This window comes from Sinocyclocheilus anshuiensis, unplaced genomic scaffold, assembly GCF_001515605.1.
Source record: "Sinocyclocheilus anshuiensis isolate Anshui unplaced genomic scaffold, SAMN03320099.WGS_v1.1 scaffold534, whole genome shotgun sequence".
Taxonomy (NCBI): Eukaryota; Metazoa; Chordata; class Actinopteri; order Cypriniformes; family Cyprinidae; genus Sinocyclocheilus; species Sinocyclocheilus anshuiensis.
The window spans coordinates 1,187,748-1,213,512 of record NW_015547712.1 but is presented as its reverse complement, the minus strand read 5'-3'; the positions used below and the strand labels follow the sequence as shown (position 1 = coordinate 1,213,512).

General features: G+C 36.2%; 2 protein-coding genes across 4 annotated transcripts in view; one reads left to right on the top strand and one right to left on the bottom strand.

Moving 5' to 3' along the window:
* LOC107704071 (homeobox-containing protein 1-like) overlaps positions 1-1,291 on the top strand; it is a 12,415-nt gene extending 11,124 nt beyond the window's left edge. For all 3 annotated transcript variants that reach the window (XM_016506915.1, XM_016506914.1, XM_016506913.1), the window contains exon 10: positions 630-1,291. In XM_016506915.1, the coding sequence (XP_016362401.1) occupies positions 630-773 (144 nt within the window). In that variant the 3' untranslated portion in view covers positions 774-1,291. The remainder of the gene's footprint in view (positions 1-629) is intronic.
* Positions 1,292-4,140: 2,849 nt separating this feature from the next.
* Positions 4,141-25,765, bottom strand: part of LOC107704069 (kinesin-like protein KIF13B) — a 38,407-nt gene continuing 16,782 nt past the window's right edge. Inside the window, exons 17-43 of the mRNA XM_016506911.1 lie at positions 25,471-25,557; positions 25,098-25,276; positions 23,305-23,521; positions 23,056-23,218; positions 21,746-21,892; positions 20,267-20,416; positions 20,064-20,183; positions 19,306-19,473; positions 19,066-19,223; positions 16,968-17,100; positions 16,671-16,817; positions 16,155-16,184; positions 15,593-15,692; positions 15,324-15,450; positions 15,043-15,098; positions 13,748-13,866; positions 13,481-13,657; positions 13,077-13,169; positions 12,351-12,500; positions 12,169-12,246; positions 12,022-12,075; positions 10,846-10,942; positions 8,570-8,703; positions 8,183-8,242; positions 7,916-8,029; positions 6,349-7,777; positions 4,141-4,906 (exon numbers count right to left, since the gene is read on the bottom strand). Of these exons, the coding sequence (XP_016362397.1) occupies positions 4,674-4,906; positions 6,349-7,777; positions 7,916-8,029; positions 8,183-8,242; positions 8,570-8,703; positions 10,846-10,942; positions 12,022-12,075; positions 12,169-12,246; positions 12,351-12,500; positions 13,077-13,169; positions 13,481-13,657; positions 13,748-13,866; positions 15,043-15,098; positions 15,324-15,450; positions 15,593-15,692; positions 16,155-16,184; positions 16,671-16,817; positions 16,968-17,100; positions 19,066-19,223; positions 19,306-19,473; positions 20,064-20,183; positions 20,267-20,416; positions 21,746-21,892; positions 23,056-23,218; positions 23,305-23,521; positions 25,098-25,276; positions 25,471-25,557 (4,720 nt within the window). The 3' untranslated portion in view covers positions 4,141-4,673. The remainder of the gene's footprint in view (positions 4,907-6,348; positions 7,778-7,915; positions 8,030-8,182; positions 8,243-8,569; positions 8,704-10,845; positions 10,943-12,021; positions 12,076-12,168; positions 12,247-12,350; positions 12,501-13,076; positions 13,170-13,480; positions 13,658-13,747; positions 13,867-15,042; positions 15,099-15,323; positions 15,451-15,592; positions 15,693-16,154; positions 16,185-16,670; positions 16,818-16,967; positions 17,101-19,065; positions 19,224-19,305; positions 19,474-20,063; positions 20,184-20,266; positions 20,417-21,745; positions 21,893-23,055; positions 23,219-23,304; positions 23,522-25,097; positions 25,277-25,470; positions 25,558-25,765) is intronic.

Genomic DNA, 25,765 nt, shown 5'->3' with positions numbered 1-25,765 from the left:
TGTGTGTGTGTGTGTATATATATATATATATATATATATATATATATATATATATATATACACACATACATACATGGGCTGTCAAGCAATTCAAATTTTACATCTAAAATGATTAAAATTTTAAATCTTAATTCATCACATGATGTACCAAATCAGTTTGGGCTGAGAAATTACCCCCCAAAAGACATTGTGCTAAATGAAATATGTGGTGTGTGTTAATTTTAAAGTGTCCCCCCCTCCATAATTAATTGCATCAAATTAACATGTTAAATCGACAGTCCCAAAGAAAAAACATTTTTTAAACTAAAATATTTTTATGTAATAATAATAAAACAATTTACTTACATATTTTTATAAATATATTATGTATTCGTTTATGATATTACTGTGTAAACATTTATATTAACATTTATATTATTTTGACCAATGCAATAGTGATAATCAGTATGATATACTGATCGCTGTTGTAAAAAAATGAAATTCCTACAATGAAATCTAAAATTTTCCATATAAAGCAAAAGTTTATTTTAACATTTTAAAATACTACAAAAAAAAGTTGATTACTTTTGTAACCTGATATCGAATGTTTCACTGACGCAGTTGCTCATTCACGCACACGTCTCTTTAAGGATGACACCGGCAATCACGCAGACCACCAGGACCCCATCTCTCTCGCAGTGGAGATGGCAGCTGTCAATCACAGCATCCTCGCCCTGTCCCATCCGGGAGGCGTGGCCAGTGAAATCAAGACCGAGTCACTGGATGACGACTGAGGAAGAACGCAGGATGAAGAGGATCGATGAGTGCGTGCGTGCGTTTGTGTTCTTGGAGCAATGACCAAATCAGCTCCATTTGGCCTACCATCGACACTCCTACTGAACCACTAAACACACCCAGAGTCAACGACACACACTCTTGACAGGAACTGATAAGTGGAAGGTCGTTGCACGATGTTTCGGCCATCACCTACGTCTCTTATTTAACCCTTGCCGACCCAAACCTCGTACCTCATTCCAGTAACTTGTATAATGTTTGGTGTGCTTCCTGTCCGTGTGCTCCAGTGACCCTCATTCCCACAGATAAGCTAAAGGCAGATGGTTTAGGAGAGAGGCGAGTCTCAGCAAATTTCTGCTCTGGATCCATGCTCTCCTCCATTCCCACTACAGATGCTCTCAGTTCACAGGTTTAACGTTTCTACTTTACTTTTGTAAGGGATTTCATCAAACAGCAATTGGGTGAATCTCATGAAAACTGTCAAGAACACATTTCACCACAAAGTGAAAGAGAAATTAATATATTTTGCATAAAATAAATATTTTAGAGACTAGAGAGGTTTTTTTGGCAGATTTTAAAGCACATTTTCCTCTCCAAAAATGCTGAAAATTGTAAGCGTTTATGGTCTTAAACATAGATATATTTAGGTTAAATATAGATATATATTTTAAACAAAAGAATTAAACAAAAAAATATTAAAACAATATTTTAAAGGATTTTCTTTAAAGGGGTCATAGGATGCTACATGCACTTTTACAAGTTGTTTGAACTGAAATGTGTTGGCAGTGTGTGTACACAACCACCCTAAAATGAGAAAAATCCACCCAGCGTTTTTTTGTTAATCTACTAAAATCTTTACCCCTTTCTCAAATCGAGCCGATCTCAGATGCCTGTCTGTGTGACGTCACACAGACAGCCACGATAGTTTGATTGACAGTAGTGTTTCAGCACAGACTGAACTGGCGTCTTACCTTAGACCCGCCCTGAGTGACTGTCATCAGTCCGCCATTGTTTCACCGCTGGAGCAGATGTAGACAAGAATGACTCCTAAGCGATTGAGGTGTTCTGTTGTTGGATGTAATAATGAACATAGCAGTCGTCATTTACTCCCGACATCTGAGCCGCTGAAGACGCAGTGAATTACGTTTGTTTTTGAAGGGAATGCGCCCGCGATCAACATAAATGCGTTTATGTTCACACGAATCATTCGTGATCCAGCTTCACCTACAGAAGAAGTGAGTATAAGGTTTTTTTTTATGAATCTTTGCAAATCGCCTTTCCTAATAATGTACTAATTAGCAAGTTTCACGATGAATGCAGCTAAAGTAAACAGTCTCTCTGAGAGCAGAGGGGCGGGGTGTTAAATGAACATTTAAAGGAAAATGCTACAAAACTGCGTGCTCTGAAAAGAGCTGTTTTTGACAGGGTAAATAAGGTGTTGTTTTACACTACCATTGAGAAATTTTAACCAAACTATGTTACAGACTTTTCATGAAGACCCTAAAGAATCATATCAACTTGTGGAAAATGGGCATCCTATGACCCCTTTAAAGGAAAATGTGCATAATTGCTATGATGCCATAAAAATATCTTCAAAATGCAAAATATAATTTCATATTATTTTCCTTTTGGTTTGTGGATGAAATTTAACCTGGATTTATGGTGAGATTTATCCAACTGCATTATACTGTATTTAGATTTGAATCATGTTCAAATGATAATTTGGTGGTGAATTATAATTGTAGTGAAACTTGATGTGGTTACATAACCGCAAAAGCTCAAGTCTCCTGGACTCTAAATGAACCTGCAAGACAGCTAGCTTTCTTTATTTTTAACTGTTAAGTGTCCAGCATTACCCAAAGTGAATTTGCATTGAAGCGCTATTCTTATGTTTGTATTTATTTAGCTTTTACGTTTGATTTACATGCAAAGATTTCACACAAAGTGTCAAGACTGAAGAATCTGCTCTCATCGTGTTTAGAATTAAATACGTCAACGTGAAATATCATTCCACTCAAATTTTGGCTCAAGTTAAGAATTATAACGTGCAAACTCCCACGAAGCTTTATTATTATTGTGAAATGACATCAGAATTTCACAGTGTTAATTGTTCACAAGAGACTGACTGATAAATGTTTGTTCCGCTGCCACAGAGCTTCGAGAGTCTGAACTCTCATCTAACATAAGCTTGGTTCCAAAATGTAGCTTTTTTTTTTTAATAAAAAAAAAAAAAAAAGGTTCTAAAAGAACTTTATTCTCTCGCTGGGCTTCATTCATTGAACCGAGCCGAACGAATAATTCGTAGAGCCATTCTTACATTAATGATCACAAACTCAATGCAACACTTACATAAAGTGACAAATTACATAAGAATGGTTTTACAAACAGCTAAACAGAAATTGGTTCTGTCCGTGTCATGAATGAAGGCCAGCTTTTTATGTATCCTTTCTCCTATATCTTCCTGTGTACAACTAATATTTATGAAATGACAATTTTTGTTTAATAATAATTCAAGAGATTCTTTTTTATTTGATTGTTTTACACCGTTTTTATGTTTTACGTTCAGAGCAGTCTCCTGAGCACCCCCTTCACGCAAGAAACTTGCTACTTTATTTGCCACATTTGTTTTGTACTATAAGTTTGTTACATTTAAACATTGCAGCGATACACAAAAAAGGTCATTCTCTAATGCTGTAATGTTCAGGTGTGTTCAATTGTCCGCATATGTGTGTCATTACAGCCTCTTGGTACACATGACAGAATGTGCCAAACTGCAGTATGATGTCAAGTATTGACATTTACATGATCTCAAAGCGACATACAGATTCTACAAATGACTCGTTCTGTTGCCTCAAGTGTTTTATTCCAGAGCAATGAACAGTAACCCTGCTGGTTCAAAGGGGGTGCTTTCCATTTAGTTCCTCAGAGTGCATTTTCATGTCTATAAACAAAAAACCTATAGGCTTATAAAAGCAACTGTATAAAGAAACAGAAGACCGTAACTATGAATTTAAAGATTGTTTGAATCAAATAATTCTATGATTTCAAAGCATTCTGTTGTGAAACATATGTATCTCCCATTTAAGAATTTAGTGCCTTTTTTGGACAGTAGACTGTTCTGTAAGTATACTATAGTATATATGAACTTTTTGTACAGTTTCTTTGTTTAAAATGACTTTTTTTAAAACTTGTGTTTATTTTAGTACTTTATCTTCTGGAAAATAAAGGTATATTGAAGATCAACCTTGTGATATTATTCTTTTAAGAGTTTGACGTGTATAACAAGGCAAGATAATAAAATAATAAAGTTTATTACGCTCACCATTGCAATATAAAATCTTCAACATTATTATTTTTTGTCATTACTTTGATCTGCAAATAAATAAACAAATAACAATTTGATCATAAATTACTCATTCAAGAAAAAGAAAAAAACAGTAATACAAAGGTACCAAACCAACAGAAAATACAGAACTAACTCACCATAACAACACTAAAAACATTCATTTATGAATAAAACTGTCTGGCACTTTTAATCTCCACAAGTAAAACCCATCCCAACTTCCTACTGTATGTAAAATCATGAAATGAAGCACTCAAGTGAATCCATCAGTATCCTGATTTTTTTAGAGAACATCCACATGCACATACTCCCTGACATTGGCTTCAGGTAAACTGGGCACTTTGTGTTATTAAAAAACATAAAAAAAAAGAGTAATACCAAAAATACTGCTTACTGAGGATTGAAACAGGTTTTTCGAACACTATAAGCACTATGTAGTGTAGATATGCATTAGTAAATCAGATGGCAGTTACATCCCTGCAAGTATCAGTGTAGTGTTTCAGTGCCATACCAATACTGTCCTCTGTACACGTCCATCAACAAGGATGCATTGTCCTCAGCTAACCCAAGACTTCCTGTTTTCACCCTTGCGTGCTCCAGCTTCTCCTTTGGCCATCGCTGTAAGGGCTGCCAGGTTGGGACTAGATCCTGAGAGGTTCTGCTTGCGTTTCTGCCTCGACCGTTTAGCGGTACCCGCCGCTTTCGTGACCCGATTCGGTCTCACGAGAACGCCGTAACCAGGGTTGCAGTGGAAGTAATGGCGACCACCAACCGAACCATCGTTTTTACCTGGACATGAAGAATAGCATAATTATTTGGTGCAGAACATTTGAAATCAATGGTCAATTAATCATGGGATTAGACATCGTTTCTTAATAATTGAAACCGTTGGTAAATGGACCACTGTGAAATCTATGCAAGTGTAAATTTCACAAAAAGGCATTAGAAAGCACCATTTTGAGTCCGCAAGTCCGAACCATTGTTTTTACCTAGAAATTAAGACAAGCATAATTGTTGGGTGGTGCATACAAAAGGAACATTTGCAAATCAGCGTTCTTTTGATCACGGGATTAGGCAATTTTTTAAAATTGGAACTCTTGGTTAGTGGACCACTTTCAAGTCCATGCAAGTATACATTTCATTTAAAAAGGGATTAGTGAGCACAATTTTTCAAAATCATATTTCCAAATCAATAGTCAAATGAACATGGGATTAGGTTTAATTTCTTGTAATTGAAACAGTTGGTTAGTGAACCACTGTGAAGTCTATGCAAGTGTAAATTTCATAAAAAGTCACTAGTGAGCACAACTTTGAATCATGCGAAATCACAAGTACAAACAATTTTGCTTGTCTTAATTTCTAGGTAAAACGATTTTCAAATCAATGGTCCATTGATCATGGGATTAGACGTTATTTTAAATAATTGGGACAATTCGTTAATGGACTGCTTTCAAGTATAGGCAAGTGTACATTTCGTAAAAAGGGCCTAATGAGAACCATTTTGAATCTAAAACCACATTGTACCTAGAAATGAAGAAGAGCATAATTATCTGGTGGTGCATATGACAGGAGAATATTTTTCAATCAATGGTCCATCATGGGATTAGACATCATTTCTCATAATTGAAAAAGTTGGTTAGTGGACCACTATGAAGTCTATGCAAGTGCAAATTTTGTAAAAAGGCACTAGTGAGCGCCATTTTGAATCACACACATCCACAAGTCTAAACCATAGTTTTTATCTAGAAATGAATAAGAGCATCATTATTTGGTGGCAGATACGAGAAGAGAACCATTGCTAATCAATGGTCCATTGATATTTTTTTTTAAAAAGGCACTAGGGAGTACCATTTTGAATCCTACAAAACCACAAGTCCACAACATGTAACACCTGGGACCAGAGCTGCATTTCCCAAAAGCATCATAAGCCTAAGTAGATCATAGAAGCCATTGGCACCAACGGTCTATACAATCTATTTAGGCTTACGATGCTTTTGGGAAATGCAGCCCTGGCCAGTACAGCAAGAAGGTGGTATTGCACACAGTGTTCTCTAGATCTACTGACTTCTCAAGTTATCCATGCAAATGCTCCTTACAAACAATATTTGCAAATCCATTGTCCATGGTCAATGGGTTGCAAGTCCTTTCCAATGACTGGAATCTGATATGCATGCCGGTAGTATTGACTCTACTGATAAATTGATCTACTGAAGTTAAAGAGCATTACCAACCTGCTGGAACATCAAGTTCCACTCCAACCCAAACGCCCTTTGCAAAGTCAGTCGGTCCAACATAACGGACTGTTCCAGTTTTATTTGTGCCCACAGTCACATATTCCCCCTCTTTCAGCCAGTCGGGAGTCTCTAGGCTTTCCTCTGAATCTGAAAGGATCTCCAGTCTTTCTTGAGACTCACTCAGTGAAGATAAAGAGTGACCGAGTTTAGTTTTGCCCTCTACATCTTCTTCATGCAGGATTCCCTTGAAAGACTTAAGGCCGGAGGTCTTGACTCTGTGGATTTGGAAAGGGTTGGAGGTGGGAGCAGGAGTGGGTTTGACGTTTTGTTCAGGTCTTGATTGCTGGTCAGGTGTTGATGGCTTAGCTGTCTTGACTGGAACTGACAGATCAGTTGCTTTTGAGGCAGCTGGTAGTGCCAGTGGTGTAGATGGTACTGATGCGGCTGAACAAGATGAAGAGACGTTGGCTTCAGAGGTTTCTTGAGGTAAGGAATCAGAAACACTGAGGAGTTTTTGAGGAGATGTATCTAGAGGAGACACTTGACCATGTTCTTCTGATGTCTGGGATTCTATAGGTGCCCATTTTCCAAGTTCTAGGTCAGCTGGTTCAAGTTTTGACTGATGCTCTGGGCATGTGCTGGTTGTTGGCACAAACTCTGTTTTAGGTTCAGTCCTTTTGGAAGTAGAGTCTATTTTGGCCTCTGTGCTGTCAAGGAGAGGAGGGTCAACATTCGAGACCGCACACTCAGAGAGAGTCACTGTGGAGACACTTGTGGAGATGTATCCACTTGAGACATCGCTGATGGAGCTGTTTGTTGAATCACCAACTGGGCTTTGCTTGGGGTATTCAACCTCTACAGAAGCAGGAGGTGGAACCTCGTTAATCTCGGATGGAACCATAGGAGGTAGAGACTCTTTGACTCCTGAAGAAGCAGGAAGAGGTGGAACCTTTCTGACTTCTGCAGAAACAGATGGAGATAGAACTTCCTCAGCCTCTGGAGAAAGATTAGGAGCTAGAACTTCATCAACCACTGGAGGAACAGATGGAGATAGAACCTCCTCAACTTCTGAAGAAAGATTAGATGGTAGAACTTCCTCAATCACTTGAGGAACAGATGGATGTAGAACCTCCTCAACCTCTGAAGAACGATTAGGAGGTGGAACCTCAACATCTGAAGAAAGATTAGATGGTAGAACTTCCTCAATCACTTGAGGAACAGATGGATGTAGAACCTCCTCAACCTCTGAAGAACGATTAGGAGGTGGAACCTCAACTTCTGGAGAAAGATTAGATGGTAGAACTTCCTCAACCACTGGAGGAACAGAAAGAGTTGGAACTTCTTTAACTTCTTGAGGAAGGTGAGGCAACAGAATCTCCTTAACATTCTCTGGATTCTCTGAAATTGGAGTTTCCATAGCATGGCTCTGAAGAGATCATAAAGATCAAGGTAAGTAATAATATACACAGTATTAAAACCAACTTTTATGTTACCCGCTACACCACATCACCAGATACTGTTCACAATACTAATAAGGAGCAGCCTATAATACATGTAGACTTACTATCTGGATGTCAGACGTGGTTTCTGAGGATATGGTGGATGCTTCAGTGGTCTCTACTTTATCAGGAATAACCGGAAATATGGGAAATATGTATTTTGAAGGAGACTGTGGAGTCTTCAAAATAAAAGATCAAACATGACTTTTTATATAAACATTAAAACATAAAAATTTTTTTTTATTACTATTCAAAAAGATACAAATATTATACAAAATTTATTTATATAAATTAAAAAAATAAAATTGAACAGACAGACTGAACAGACTTACCAGTTCATAGCTGTTGATGTCTTCAAGACTGACAGACTGAACAACAATACGTGGCACATTCTAGTTGAAATAGATGAAAATAGTTTTCAAAATATCAGAATTTTACCAGGAATACCACACATTTGCCATACATTTTGCAACTTGATGAATGTTGCAATTATTTTTCTGGGTTAAAAAATTCTATATTTTATTTTATTTTACTATAGTAAAAATATTAATCATTTCAATACAGATGAGACATAACCATGAACTCTAAATTTATAAGTCCAGGACATTGTATGCTAATCACAGATTGGTACACTGTGCAGTGATAATACTATATTATGCTTTTCTAAATCTAGAAATGTTTTGTGAAGTATATTTTAGAGCCACAGCAGGTTTTGTTACCTGCTCAAAGGCAGCAGGAGGAGGCGTCTCTTTCTTCTCCTCTTTCTTGGACAACAGAGATTTGAACATCTTGGGTACTGGAGACACTAGAGCTTTCACTGGGGAGAAATAAGATGCAGCAAATCCTGAGAGACCTGCAGGAACACGGGTTTGAGGAGCAGCAGAGGAGAGAAAGATGGAAGGACAGAAGAAAGGCAGAAGGGAAACCCATGTGAGTTAAAAAAAGCGCAAAGCATGAATAAAGCAAAAACAAAACTACATAAGCAGATCAGCGCCTCCAAACAGAGCACAGCGATCAAAAGAACCGCATACACTTTTTACTGAACAGTTTTACTTTATTGCACATTGACGACATGCACCAAACAACTGCTGCAAACACAAATCTTTAATAAGCGCCATGGAGTGCTGAGTTAATGCACAGGCCAGCAGGTCAAGGGTACTAGCAATCAGTTACAGCTTTCAATAACTTATCTGAAGAAAAGTGGTGCTTGGTGACAAGGTGCTAGAAATATGTGGCTGGTTGCTAGGGTGTTGCTAAGGTGTACTGAGTATTATGTTACTTTGAAGTTGCAGTGATATTATGAGTGTCCACTGGAACGTTCGCTCCCTGAAAAATCCCACAATGCACTAGGGAGTGCAACTAGAAAACTAGGGAGCATCGGCGCTCACTATGCTCCCTTACCGGAAATAACGTCACATTTCTGAAGCGTGAAACAAACCACACGAGCCAACTCAATAAATATAATGATGCGTGATAGAAGATTTGAAAAGAAAAAACGTTTTTAGTACATTTCAACAAACACACATTGCTAGACAGGAATTGAACACATCTAATTAACATTTATAATTAATATTCGGCTGAAATGTTGTAAGAACATGCAACGGAACAATGTGTTTAAAGAGAATAAAAAATAATATAAAAATTAGATTGGTCCTGCATGTTGTTTATTAATTCCAGTGATGACGTTCTATTATGTTGTCCGTTGACGCTGTACGTAATCATGTCACTGGAATTCGAGTGATCACTGTCCCAACGTGCAGGGAGTCAGGGAACTTACCAGTGCCCGAATTCGTGTACACGATCTACTGATTCACGAGCTCGGGAGCTGATTGAGACGCACCCCCAGTATTTTTAATGATGCTATGTGGTTGCTAGGGTGCCGCTAAAGTGTTCTGAGCATCTTTACCATGTTGCTATAGTGTTCTCAATTGTTAGGGAGTTGCTCTCAGTGTTATGTTGCTATGGTGTTCTGAATGATTGCTAGGGTGTCGCTAAGGTGTTCTGAGTATTTTAATCATGTTACTTTGAAGTTTCATTGGTATTATGAGTGGTTGCTAGGGTATTTTGAGTGTTTTATCATTTTTTTTTTTCAGTTTCAGTGGTATTATGAGTGGTTGCTAGGGTGTGGCTAAGATGTTTTAAGTGTTTTATGTTGCTGTGCAATTGCTGTGGTATTAAGAGTGGTTGCTAGGGCATTGCTAAGGTGTTCCAAGTATTTTTAACAATGTAGCTATGTGGTTGCTAGGGTGTTGCTAAGGTGTTCTGAGTGTTTTTACTATGTTGCTAAGGTGTTTTGAATGTTTGCTAGGGTGTTGCTATGGTATTCTGAGCATATTTATCATGTTGCTATATTGTTCTGAATTGTTGATCGGGAGTTGCTAAGGTGATCTCAGTGCTGTTATGTTGTTATGGTGTTCTGAATGGTTGCTAGGGTGTCACTGAGGTGTTCTGAGTATTTTAATCGTTACTTTGAAGATGCAGTTGTATTATGAGTGGTTGCTAGGGTGTTGCTAAGGTGTTTTATCATTTGTATATTGTTGCAGTGGTATTGAGTGGTTGCTAGGGTGTTGCTAAGATGTTCTAAGTGTTTTCTGTTGTTATGCAATTGCTGTGGTATTATGAGTGGTTGCTAGGGCATTGCTAAGGTGTTCCAAGTATTTTTTGACAATGTCACTATGTGGCTATGTGTCACTGTGTGCTCTAGGGTGTTGCTAAGGTGTTTTGAGTGTTTTTATCATGTTGCTATAGTGTTCTGAATTGTTGCTAGGGTGTTGCTAAGGTGCACTCACTGTTTTTATGTGGTTATAGTGTTCTGGGTGGTTGCCAGGGTGTTGCTAAGGTGCTCTGAGTATTATTTTTGCTGTTTTTTTTTTTTTTGCTGTTGTCATGTTAGACAGCCAAACACTGGAGTAAAGTCAAACTCCATCAGGTAATGTAAGCTCAGTCTTACCTGTGAAGGGGAAGGTGGACAGCAGAAGAGGATGAGGACAGTTACCTGGCTCTGAGTTTTGGTTTTGTACCGACGCTGAGTGAGATGGGCTCTTCGTGGCTAATGTTAGCACAGAAATCTCCTGCCGACTGTCCCAACCACCCTACAGAACATCAAAGCACAGACAAGAAACCATCATTAAACAAGCTGAACATCTGGATGGACAGTAAATGAAAGGGAACTAGAGAGTTTAGGCTGGTTGCTGGGGTGCTGCTAAGGTGTTCTGAGTATTTTAGTTATGTTACTTTGCAATTGCAGTGGTATTATGAGTGGTTACTAGGGCGTTGCTAAGGTGTTCTAAGCATTTTTATGTTGCTATGGTATTATAAGTGGTTGCTAGGGTGTTGCTAAGGTTTTTATCCTTAGGTGTTCCAAGTAATAAAATGAATCTGAAAATGAAACGATGCAAATACTGTACAAATCTGAGTATACTGGATGTTACCGAGTGATCCCAGTAATAAATAATCAGATCTGGGTAGTAATTGATTACATGAAATTTGGATTTCGTAATCAGTTTCCAAAAATTAAGTACTTGTATATAGATTAAATTACATTTTAAAATACTTACATTTTACCTATATTTACACAATATAAATAATTTATTCATAATTTATTGATTCTGCCTAATTCTTTTTCATCTTTTACATTTTTCTTGACATGCAGGTTAACAAAATATTTCATTTTTTACGTTGATGTTATTTTAAAATTATTTATTTTAATTTTAAATTTGTATGACTTAATTAATTATTAGCTTTTCATTAAACTGCAGTTCCTTCAAGAACCCCAGTTTGGGAAACCCTGAAATTTAGTGCTTAATTCACTTTATGTTGTTAATACCAACGAATGGAATATATTACTTTGCATTTTAATATCAATATGGTACAATATTATTCTATTTAAATCAATGTGTTAAATGAGTAATCTAAAAGTAATCAAAATGTAGTCTGATTACCTAAAATATGTAATGTAATGGATTATGTTACTAACTACAATTTTTGTAATGAAATATGGAATCAGTAACGAACTATAACTTGTAAGTAATCTACCCAGCTCTGTAAATCATTGCTTGTTATGAGTGGTTTCCCAAAACAGTGGCATACTAAGTATTTACCGAACTGAGACACGAACCAAACTATAGGAAATCTAAACTGTTACGCCACTATTTAAGGTGTGTTTTCTCACTTTATTGTCTTCTGAGTCTTGGCTGGTGGACAGATCTTTCCTGCTGCCAGAGAGCTGAAAAATAAGCAGATTGTGTTTCATTTCTGGATTAGGTCTGAGCTGATTTAGATGATGTATTTTTGCTCAGAGATATTGTTTATGTCTTACCCGGTGTACATTTGGTGAACTGAGGCAGCGTTTGGGAATCTTTCCTTTATCTGATAGATGCTCCCTCACCGAAACCTCCTGAATTCACAAAAAATACAAAGATGACACGTGTATACAGCAAAAAACAAAGCATTTCTATTCTTATTTAGGCATATATATAAAGCAGACACAGTGTGTCAGACCTGTCTGAGGCGGTCCAGCGTGAGGATGTTGTCTACTGCTAACACACTCCGCAGGTATTTCTCGATGGCGGCTTCACTGTCGGCTCCTGGGTTGTCGGTGCTGGCGGCCAGTCGGGCGAGCATCTCTCTGTCCTCTGAGCTCTGAATGTCCTGTCAACAAATGCACACACCTGCTTCTGTTACCTGTTTCTCAGACTTATGTACAGTGCCGTTCAAAAGTTTGGGGTCAGTAGGATTTTTTTTAAAGAAATTATTATTCTTCTATTCAGCAAGGATGCACCAAAAGTGACAGTAAATCCATTTATAATGTTACAAAAGACTTTATTTCAAAAAATTCTGTTCTTTTGAATTTCACATTCATCAAAGAATCAACATTGACAATAATCAAAACTGTTTCTTGAGCAGCAAATCAGCATATTAGAATGATTTCTGAAGGATCATGTGACACTGAAGACTGGAGTAATGATGCTGACAATTCAGCTTTGATCACAGAAATAAATTAAATTGTACAATATATTCAAATGGAAAACACTTATTTTAAATTGCAATAATATTTCACAATATTACTTTTTTTTCTCAAATAAATGCAGTCCTGATGAGCATAAGAGACTTCTATCAAAAACATTAAAAAAAATCTTACAGACCTCAAACTTCTGAACACTAATGTATAGTATCAAAAAATTCACATTACTCAAACAAGAAAAGATCGTGTTGCTCTTCACGTACCCCTGGGATATTTGAGACGATCTCAAACGTGACTCCACAGCCGTGAATCGAGCTGCGGTGAGACATTCTCCTCAGCAGACTTTGAGCAAAGCCCTGCAGGAAGAGATCCAATCGATGAAAGAGCACTCAATAAAAAAAACACAAAAATAACCCCATCAGTCGAGTCACACACATTAAAGTGTTAGTTCACCCCAAAATGAAAGTTCTGTCATTAATTATTTCTGGACCTTGAACGTGGTAGTTACCTTGCAGTCTATGGGAGGGTCAGAGAGCCCTCAGATTTCATCCAAAATATCTTAAATTGTGTTCCGAAGATGAACAAAGGTCTTACGGGTTTCCAACAACATGAGGGGAGTAATTAATGACAGAACTTTTTGGGTGAACTAACCCTTTAAATGTCACACCTGTCGTCCGGTGAGGTTCACGCAGATGCGCTTGCGCAGGACCAGCTGCATTTGTGCGGGATGACTGAGCAGAACCATGGTGCGGACTGTGAGGTAAATCCTGAGATCTGGCCCCGTCACTCGATTTAGCTCAGGACTGTCATGAACGGTGCAGTCCCATGATGCCTCTGTCTTCACCTGTGGGAAGAGAGTGATTCCTTCATGTCATGTGGAATATCGTGGTGCAGTTTTTTTGTTCCACTGAGAAGCAAAATACGGTCTCCTCACCTCATTATCATAGTATTTGACTATCTGTAAGTCCATGAAATCATCTTTATCTTCTCTGTCGAGTGCAGCATCTAGACCTCCAGCTAGAGGAGCGGACAGATGATCACGGAAGTCATCAGCTGTAGATAGACAGAAGAGAGAAATGTTGATCACAAATAGTTCATACAACAGAGACTCCCAACTTTTTGGTCAGCTGAACTAAATTTGTAAAATAAGTCCCTCTGAGATTTTAAGCCGATATTTAAATATTTGAACAACACATTCACATGTTCACAGTTCTCTGATCAGTCAGTTCATGGTCACATCAGGGTGTTTGTGTTAAACTAAAACTATTAAAATGAACACAAAAGTTCTTAATAAAATAAAATATAAATAATACATGAAATACTAAAATCACTAACTGAAAAAAAAAAACAGTAATGTGTGTGTGTATGTGTATATAAACTAATAAAAATGACAAAAGCATGAGAAAATTACTAAAACTTAAATGGAAATAATAATATAAAAATAAAAGCCAATTCAAAATATTAACAAAAATAAAATGGTATATAATACTAAAATAACACGCATTTAAGCAAATCAAATATTTCATCTTTTAAAAAAGCTTTTTCATTTAGATATTTTAAAATTATTTATTTATTAACATTTTTTAATCATTTAATTATTATCTTTGGCAATAAAGGCAGTTAAATTTAAAACTCTTATGTTTTGTATTGTATATACTCTATATTAGATCATGCTATCAACTCAACATGCTAACAAAAACGTTCTTAATAAAGCTGAAATTAAATAAGCTAAATAATACATTAAAATGACAAACAATAGAAATGCTACATTGAAAACTAAATGAAATAAAATTACTAACTGAAAATAAAAAATACAACTGAACAATAAAAAAGCCTTAATACGAAATAGTAATATTAAAAAACAAAACTAATAAAAAATGCCAAAAGTACATAAAATTATGAAAAAAAAAGAAATCAGGTAAGAATACAAAAATACCAGTTTTAAACTAATTTTAAATTAAATTTTAATGTTAACGAATTCACTTTACATTTTCATTACTTTATTATTTGAAGCGATATTTGTGTGTTGTGCGTTTTATACATATTAGATTGTGTTAGCATCTCGACATTAAATTCAACTGGAAAACAATTGTGAGTCAGGTTCATGTTCCAAATCATTCACTTATGAGGCCTATTTCAGTTATGATGCACCCTTAGTAGGCAGCTGCCTATGTAGGGAGTAAACATCCAAGGCAGCGCACCAGGATTTGGAACACGGTAAATATTTACCGCTGAGGTCCAGGAAGATGACTGGGATGTGCGTCTCCATTCCTGGCACAGGAGCCCTGCGGGAACAGGAGCCAGACAGTGAACATAAGGTTCATGAGAAGAATTCACTAAACTGAATTAACCAAAGAGTACAAAACAATCAGATTGTTGGATTTTCTTCTTGCATTTGAATTTAACAAGTTGGTTATGGTTAGATAAAGGTAGTCCTATGATTGTTTGAAAGGAAATAACATTGTAGGACCAGTAAGGAATAAAATATGAGCAAGTATACCGTCACATACCACTCTGCCGGGGCTCCTGGGATACCGCTGCCAGCAGAGGGCACCAGCACAGCGTTTCTCTCCTCCGTTAGCGTCAGACGACACTCCAGCAGCTGCGACTCGCTCTCCACATCCTCTTCTGACTTATCTACAAGAGCCAGAGCAAAACTAGCAGCCGTCAAACACTTTTCTCTCATTTTCATAAAAGATGTTCCTTCAATATATTCCACTCAAACACATTTGATTTCTAGAAACCCATAAGCATGCAGGTCATCTACATCTCGTCTTACCGTGCTTGCCAACAAGTTTCTGAAGACGTTGGTCCAGATATTCCTGTCGTTCAGTTAGAGCTGTGAGCCACCGAGCTCTCAGTCTCTCCAGATCAACCTCCTACAGGTACAAACATGCAGAAGATATTGCTTTATTAATATATATAAAGCACATAGTAAAGCTCATATCTACACTAATGTACTGTAGGTCTGTTCTGCTCACAAAAGCTGCATTTATTTGATGAAAAACACAGTAAAAACAGTAACATTGTGAAATATTATTACAATTTAAAATACCAGTTTTTTGTTTGAATATATTGTAAAATGTAATTTATTCCTGACTTCTGACCAAATTAATGCATTTTTGCTAAATAAAACTATAAATTTCTTAAAAAAAAATGAATGATAGTGTATATAAATAGAATCATTCAGAAACATGTTCATCAACATATGATCACCCATATTTACATCTCAATGCCTACTCAATATTCAGCGTCTTGTCCCGCACTGATGAACGACAGTGACAACCACAGACATATATAGACATCATTCACCTATTTAAAAAAGCCTGAAAAGTTATTACCTGATAACTGTCCACATCTTTATCTCCCACCTTCAAAAATAAGACAAAAAAAAACCCTTGAGTACAGACCTGTGCATCTGCTAATAGAGCTCATCAACAAATACTCATTCACTAATACTCACATACAACGTGTGAGAAACCTTTACACTGGATTCATCAGGAATTCAAGCATGTGCATTTTACCCTCATTCAGATGTTAATCAATATATAATATAATATAGAAGCATGTGCCAGCAGTATGTAATTAGCATAAGACACACCCAAACATATCCATATAAGGGCCTTACTGTCACTTAGTGTCACTACATTTCTATATCAAATTTATACATAAAAATCATTTTAGCTTAATGCATTTCATGTTTTTTGAGGTTACCTGTGATATTAGTGTACGTCTGGTTTGAGCTGGTTCTTAAAATTAGCATAACATTGAATCAACATTTATGTGTGAAAATGTTTAAAACGTTTAGTGAATGAGACATGATGATTTTAACTAAAAATTAAAGATGAGTTTTTCACCCTCTGGGTCTCTGTGATTTTGCCAGTTCGAGTCTGATGGACCTCCACATTGCCGATGGAGATGTTGAGCACAGACTCGGTGATCAGAGGCATGGTGCCGGAGTCCTGGACCGAACGCACCTCCACCTGAACACGCCTGGACTGACCCTGTCTCTCACACACACACACACACACACACACACACACACACACATAGTCAAGTCATGAGCGGCATCGAAGGAAAATCAGATCTTCTACAGAAAAATGTGTCAAGATTTAGTTTTACACCTCGTTACTATCATTAATGTCCACACAGACCTGTTTGAGCTGAAATATTCCTCCTGTGCAGAAGTCCTTAGCTGACTGAACCTCCACCGGCACAAACTCTCCAGCATCATTCAGCTCCAGGATCTGAACCCAGAGCTCCAGCCTGCGGGTCACTTCACTCCACCTGCACACACACACGCACACGCACACGCAGACGCAGACACAGACACAGACACAGAAACACACACACGCACAAACGCACAGACACAGACACACGCACAGACACAGACACACACGCACGAACAAACAGATACAGACACAGACACACACACACACACAGACACAGACACAGAAACACACACACGCACAAACGCACAGACACAGACACACACACACGCACGAACGCACAGACACAGACACAGACACACACGCACAAACGCACAGACACACACACACACGCACGAACACACAGACACACAGACACAGACACACATGCACGAACGCACAGACACAGACACACACAATAAAACGGAAAAGAAACTTCACTTTTACAAAATGAGTCAAAAACCAAATTACAACTGTTTTTGGTGCATCCTAATTCAAGTATTCCCAAACCCCAGCTTTTTTGGCAACCAAACCGTTTTGAACATTTTTAAATAATATTTAAATAATTTAACAACACATTCACATCTTCACTGTTCTCTGATGTTGGTAATGATGCACATGACATGCAGGTAATCAAATAATTTATCTTATTTATTAATATTTTACTAAAGTATTTTAGTTTTTATTTAGATTTTTTTATTAAAATTATTTTACAATGATTTTTAAATTTTAATTCCACATTAAATGTTGGTTGATTGGTTCACATTATGCATGTAATCAAATATAATTATTTTATTCATATTTTACTAAAATATTTTATTAAGTGTTTTATTTTGATTGTTTTAAAATTCAAATTACTTTAAAATTATTTCTCAAATGTCAAAATGTCAGTTTTATGGTCACATGACTTGCAGGTAAACAAATTAAATTATTTTATGTTTATTTATTAAAATTGTACGAAATACTTTAAGTGTTTTATCTTGATTGTTTTAAAATTAAAATATTTTAAAATTATTTCTTCATTTTAATTGGACATTCAATATTGTTAATAGTCACATGACATGCAGGTAAACAAATACAAATTTTTATAGTAATATTTCAGAAAAATATTTTAGTAAGTGTTTTATTTTGATTGTTTTAAATTTAAAATGGTTTAAAACATTTTTTTTTTTCAATTGTACATTATATGTCAGATGATGGCACATGACATGCAGATAAAACAGTTAAATTATTTTTTTTATTAATTATTATTTTAAGATTAAGATTAAAATTACTAATTTATATTTTACATTAATGGTTGATGGTCACATGACATGCAGGGTAAACAAATAAAATATATGTATTCATATTTTTGTAAAGTATTTTAGTGTTTTATTTTGAGTATTTTAAAAAGATTTTTTTTTAAAGAAAAGGATTTATTAACTTTAATTTTACATTAAATGTTGGTTGATGGTCTAATGGGGAAGTCGTGGCCTAATGGTTAGAGAGTCGGACTCATAACCCAAAGGTTGTGGGTTCGAGTCTCGTACCGGCAGGAATTGTAGGTGGGGGGAGTGAATGTACAGCGCTCTCTCCCACCTTCAATACCACGACTGAGGTGCCCTTGAGCAAGGCACCGAACCCCCAACTGCTCCTCGGGCGCCGCAGCATAAATGGCTGCCCACTGCTCCGGGTGTGTGTTCACGGTTTGTGTGTGTTCACTGCTGTGTGTGTGCACTTTGGATGGGTAAATCCAGAGCACTAATTCCGAGTATGGGTCACCATACTTGGCCACATGTCACGTCACTTTCACTTTCACACTTTCACTTTTTTAATGACATGCAGGTAAACAAATAAAATATTTTATTTATATTTCTTAATATTTTACGCAAATATTTTAATTACCGTTTTAAAATTATTCTGAAATTAATCATTTGAATTTTTTATTATTTAATTATTTATTTACCCCAATCATCTGAACATTGACTAAATCTAGCTCTGCTGTCACAGAAACGATCTGTGATAGTTTTTGTGTTTAAGGATAGTCTAATAAATGCATATGTACCTCTCTCTGAGAGAGCGAGTCTTTGCCTGAATCACCCCCAGGTCCCAGAGAGCCAGATTCCTGCGCGGATTTGCCTGTTTGTGACCATAAACTTCAACCGCCACGGCGCCCTCCATCAGAAACTCCAGAAAGTCTTCGGTTACGGCCACTTCTAGAGTCTACAGATGCACATAGACATGCGTGATGACCGACAACTGGCACAAACGCAATGTTTTACTCCATGTAAGGCAGTGTTTTCACCTTGCAGTTGTCAAACACCACCAGACTCTGCGGCTCTCTGCTGCTGGGGGCCGTCAGACCCACTTCAGGGGCGATAAACACGGGTTCCTGCTGCTCCCAGAAATGATACTGACAGAAAACGAAGTTGGAGAGGTGCTGAGGCAATCCTGTCGCCTGCAACACCTTGATCTGGAAATAAACCCACAGAAAACATTCATGTCCTACACTCAACTACAGCTCAGATCTACAGAAATATGTGACCTGTGCTGGCAAAATGAGTCGGAATGAGCAAATTTTAAAAGAATCAGAAAACGTACAAATAAAGATCTTTTTAGCTGTTTAATTACTATTTGGAGCATTGGGATCACTAGAAGAGGGCTTAATGAACTCATTTTTGTGAAAAGTTTTTCACTTCTTTTGCCTGTAGCTCAAAATTAGACCGTGTGCGTTCAGAACAAGCGGCAACCTCCCGCTCTCTCTCGTGAAGCCAACACGGAAGTGACTTAAACTGTAATTCATCAACTGGCCGCTAGAGGCTGGCTGCAAAAGCGAGTCAATTTTGCCCATTTTCGATTATCCGGGAGTGACGTGCGGTGACGTGCTGCCAAGATGGCGACGGCCCGCTCCGCCCACTTTTGAGCTTCAAAAACTCTCTTCGGAACCCTACGGGTGACGTCACGGACACGACGTCCATGTTTTTATACAGTCTATGATTCAGACTCATTTTGGCAGCACTGGTCACATATTGCATGTTTGAATGATGTCCTGTTTTATCTGACCATGCAGGTGAGTTTGCGTTCTTGCGTCTCGCCGTCTGGACTGATCTCAGAGCCTCCCGTCTCACACTCCTCTAGTTCTCCGCTCAGACGCTCCACTTCTACGTGAAGCCGACCCGCCACCTGAAAACACACAAAACCAACGGCAATCAGTCAATGGCTTGCGCTCTTTCTAATGGTTAGAACCAATCTGTTTGCGCGCACACCTCCCCCTTCTGGTTGATGATGGGAACTGCGTACTGCAGCTTGACGTCATACAGCAGACAGGATAGGAAGACGTTGGCCACACCGATCAGACTGTGATTCTCCTGCTCGTCGAAGAACGGATCGGCACGCTTGAAGTAGGAGCGCATGGCCTGAGCACAGGCAACGAGGATGAAGAGAACACGTGTAAGCATACTTCATTTATGATGCTCATCAAAACCGCGTTTTTGGAGGAACAAACATTGACTGTTCAGTATTGTTTCCTTTAAGCCACATCATGCTAGTTCAGGGATTCCCAATTTTTTTTGTAAACCAAATCTTTGGCCTAAAATATATACTTACACGCAGGTAAAAATCCAAATATTTTATTTATATTTATTAATGCATATTAACAAAATATTTTAGTTATTTAGTGATAATTTAATTGTTTTCAAATTTAAAATGCGTTGAAATTGTTTAAACATTTTTTTAAATATAATTCATTTTCATTTTTATTTTCTAAAATATTGTTTAATATTAGTGTTATATTTTGACTGTTTTAAAATTACATTTATTTTAAAATAGTATTGTCAAACGATTAATCGCATCCAAAATAAGCGTTTTTGTTTACATAATATATGTGTGTGTACTGTGTTTATTTATCTTTGTATTTATAAATACACGCACATACAGTATATATTTTTTAATTATTTACATGTATATACATTTATATATTTATATTATATTATAAATATATTTAATATATAAACATAACCTATTTTTCTTAAATATATACATGCATGTGTTTGTATTTATATATACATAATAAATATACACAGTACACACATATATTATGTAAACAAAAACTCTTATTTTGGATGAGATTGACAGCCCTATTTTAAAATAACTAGTATTTACATATTTATTGGTTAGATTAAGATCTCCATTAAAACAACTTAAAATTCACCAAAAATGGATGGACAATTATATATAAAGTTATTCTAGCATTATTATGAGTTATATTGCGTAGTTGATTTGTCTAATTCTTTTATATAATAAGTTATACTTAGTTTCCTTAGCCTCATATTAATTGAGAGACTTACATATTTTATTTTATTTCAATGTAACTATTTTATAATAAAATGTACACTTACAGCCTCATAAATCTCTCAATGTATATATATTTTCACTTAAAAATAATTATTTTATAATAAAATGTATACTTACAACCTCATATTAATCGAGAGATATAGTTTTACTTCAAAATAATAATAAAAATGTTTTTCAAAAATTTCAAATTGAAAATAAATAAATATTGAATAATCTGACATTACAAATATTGACTATATTAAAAAAAAACAATATTAAAATTACATCATAATAATAAATATGACATTAGTAGCTCCAAAATATCATTGTCAATGTTGCTACAGTAAAAACACAGTAATGTGTAGCATGTTCAAATCTGATAATGCAGGAAGTTGTCATGTGATTTGACCTACAGGATTGTCCTCGTCATAGTCTTTCCACTCCTGATAGAGCTCTCTCATGTCCAGCAGCCGGTTCTCCATCTTCTCCATGGACCAGATCTGCTTGCCTTTGCTCTTCCTCCTCACCTCCACCGCCGGCTCGCTCAGAACCATGTCCCGCTGCGCTCAGGAAACATCAGTCTTTATTATTAAAGCAGCATTTTCACCCGACCCACAATTCAACAGTCCTTTAAAAGCACGTACTGTAATGAAGATGGAACGTTCAAATCATTTCCTTTCAATGGTTTGTTTAAATGAAACGCTTTCAATGTCTGAATTTCTATGAGTGTTCATGTTTATAGAAAAGAAACTAACATAACAATTTCTGAGTGATGAAATATGTTTTAGAAATAAAGATAATTAAAAAAAAAAAAAAAGTTTCGGTACGATTTTTTATTTTATTTTAAAGTCTCTTCTGCTCACCAAGACTATATTTATTTGATTAAAATTACAGTAAAAACAGTAATATTGTGAAATATTATTACAATTTAAAATAGCCGTTTTCTGTTTGAATATATTGTAAAATGTAATTTATTCCTGTGATCAAAGCTGAATTTTCAGCATCATTACTCCAGTCTTCAGTGTCACATGATCTTTCAGAAATCATTCTAATACGCTGATTTGATGCTCAATAATCATTTCTAATTTTTATTATTAGCATTATTTTTTATTTCTTAATATTATCAATGTTGAAAACAGTTGTGCTGATTCATATTTTTGAGGAAACTGATACATTTTTTTCCGGAATCTTTGATGAATAGAAAGTTCAAAAGAACAGAATAGAATCTTTTGTAACATTATAAAAGTCTTTTCTGACACTTTTGATCAATTTAATGCATCCTTGCTAAATAAAAACATGAATCTCTCTCCAAAAAAATCTTTTTGATTTTTGAATAGTATATATGTATTAAAATATTATAAATAAATATATATATATATGACTGTGTCTGAACCCTGATGAATTACAAAAACTGATTCACTGATTCACATGCCAAATAGTGTGACAACTGAATGAATATTTAATTAAACGTATAGTCAAATATTGCTTCTTATCTGTATGTTTTCGAGTAAGTTACACAGACCGTGACGAACACGTCATCCAGTCCAGTTTCCAAAGAATGATTTACGAATCCTTGTTTGCTGACTGAATCATTTAAATGAACCATTCATTTTGAACGATTCACAAATATGACACCATAAACCTACAACATTAATGTTAAAAATATACGCGGATAAATCCTTCAACAGTCAATCACACGCACACACAGAGCGCCTCTCCTGACCTTGCGGTTGGCGTTGAGGTTTGCAGCCGGTATCTGCAGTGTGACTTTATATTCAGTTTTCTTGTTGAGCTCTTCAGAGATGAATCCAGCCTCCCGAACCAGCAGATTGGCCTTCACGATCTGCTCTTTGAGCTTACGCAGACTTCGATTCATCAAAACCTCTCTGAAAGCACATAAACATGACATTTAGCACACAAACACACACACACTAAATACTTCCTGTGGTGTGTAATATAACTCAGCATGCACCTCCCGTCACTCCACTGGCACAGTGGGCTCTGAGAGGAGCCCAGGCTGGCGTTGAGCTGCTCGCTGCTGCGCTGGTGCTGCGTCTGCAGCTCTGTCGACAGGCGTCTGCGCAGCTGCTGCAGCTCCTGCTCGTACATCATCCGCTGTCGCTCCAGAGCTGAGCGCTTCTCCTCCTCATGCCTGCGCTCCAGAGAGTGAAGCACCGACTGCTGCGGCTCTGAGACACATATTTCACTGATAAAAATTCAACCAATAAGAATAAGTATACACTTTTTTTGTACTATATATATGATTTCAAATAGACTTTATCTTCCTTTGTGTATTAAGATCCCATCTAATGCTGTTGTTCTTTATATATGTGACCCTGGACCACAAAAGCAGTCATAAGGGTCAATTTCTTCACATCATCTGAAAGCTGAATAAATAAGCTTTCCATTGATGTATGGTTTGTTATGATAGGACAATATTTGGCTGAGATACAACTATTTGAAAATCTGGAATCTAAGGGTGCAAAAAAATCTAAATATTGAGAAAATCATCTTTAAAGTTGTTCAAATGAAGTTCTTAGCAATGCATATTACTAATCAAAAATTAAGTTTTAATATATTTACGGTAGGAAATTTACAATATATCTTCATGGAACATGATCTTTACTTGGATAATTTGGATGGATAATTTTGACCCATACAATGTATTGTTGGCTATTGCTACAAATATACCCCAGCGACTTAAGACTGCTTTTGTGCTCCAGGGTCACATATTGCCTTTGTTGTTGTTGTGATTGTTGTTCTGGTTTTTACTTTTATTCATCTATTTTTTTTTTTTTTCCTCTTCTTGTGCAGCAACATAACACTCCCTAAACCAAGTACATGCTTTGTAAGAAAGAGTTGGATAATAAAAAATAAGTTGAGGAGAAATGGTCAAAATGCACACGCATTTAATTAAAAATATCTACTAATATATAATAAAGCTTTTAGTGTCGACATGTCATGGAAAAACTGTCCATATAATAAGTATAATATAATTTGATTATTTTTATGTTAGAAATTAATACAAATTACATAACACACACACACCCACACACACACACAAACATATATTTATATATATATATGAAATTGTTGAGTGTTAAATGCCTGAAAAAAAAAATCATATATAACAAATATTAGTGGATATTTTGTTTACATATGCTCTCTAAAAATATATATTTTTTTAAATAATAGAATAAAGGGAAAAAAGTAAATCATTATTAAAAACAAATTATTTCTCATTTTTTGTTAAATCGGTAAAAAAAAAAAGCCTAAAATCTTCGATACACATTTTAAGGTATATGTGATGCTATTCATTCAAAAGAAAAAAAAAATTATGATATGAAAAATATTAGTGGATATTTTTGTTTACACATGCTCTCTAAAAATCGTTCTAGATTCAATAAAAAATTTCCAGACTAAAAGAAAAAGAATTAAATCATTTCTCATTTGCCTGTCAAACTATATGTGATGTTATTAATGTTAACGAGAACAAAATAATACATTTTTCATGATATATGAGAACTATTAGTGGCTAGTTTTGTTTTGTTTACATATGTTCTCTAAATAGGCATGGTAATTAAAACTGTAATAATTAATTAATCAACTATAAAATTTGTGGAAGAATACTGGTGCAGTGCTGCCATTTACTTTAAATGTAGTTTTATTCAATTTCATTTGGATCTCAAATGTGTTTTTATTAGTTTGTAACATTCACCCTTTACTCCAGGTTATATTGACTGTAAGAGGTTGTCTGTCTCTCACCGTCGCTTCCCAGCGCTTTCATCATGACTTCAGTCTGTGCCGACTCAAAACTGAAGCTGTTGTCACTGGAGGCGTGACTGAGACGATCCACATCCAGATGCTCAGCGTGAAGACCAGCCTTCGTCACACTGCCCTCCTCATCCTCCACACCAACACGAAACACATTCGACACGCTGATCCTGAGACAAAGAGAGCACTAAAGTCAGTACGTACTCACCGCACACACATACGGCTTTGGCTCAATTTGACATCGTTTTCAACCACAGTTTTCACTAAACAAATCCATTTTAACGGACGACAAATCAATGCTTGTGATGGTCTGAGTAGACACACAATTAAACTCAGCCTCCAAGTGTAAATGTGTCTCACTGACCTGAAGAAGTGGTTGTTTCCCCAGAGGATTCGATCCCCATGATGCAGCTGGACGGGAGACGAGACCACAGCGCCGTTCACACATGTGCTGCACACAGAGACAGACACTATATCAATTACATCACATATACACATATTCTTGCATACGGTCACTAGCTATAGAGTAGAGACAGACTGATACATAGACACGAGTATGTAAAGCTGGACATCAACATTTTGGGTTTAGGCTTTATATAACAGGGTTTGTGCAGTTAATACAGCTCATTTAATCTACTGTATATACAATGTATAGTTTA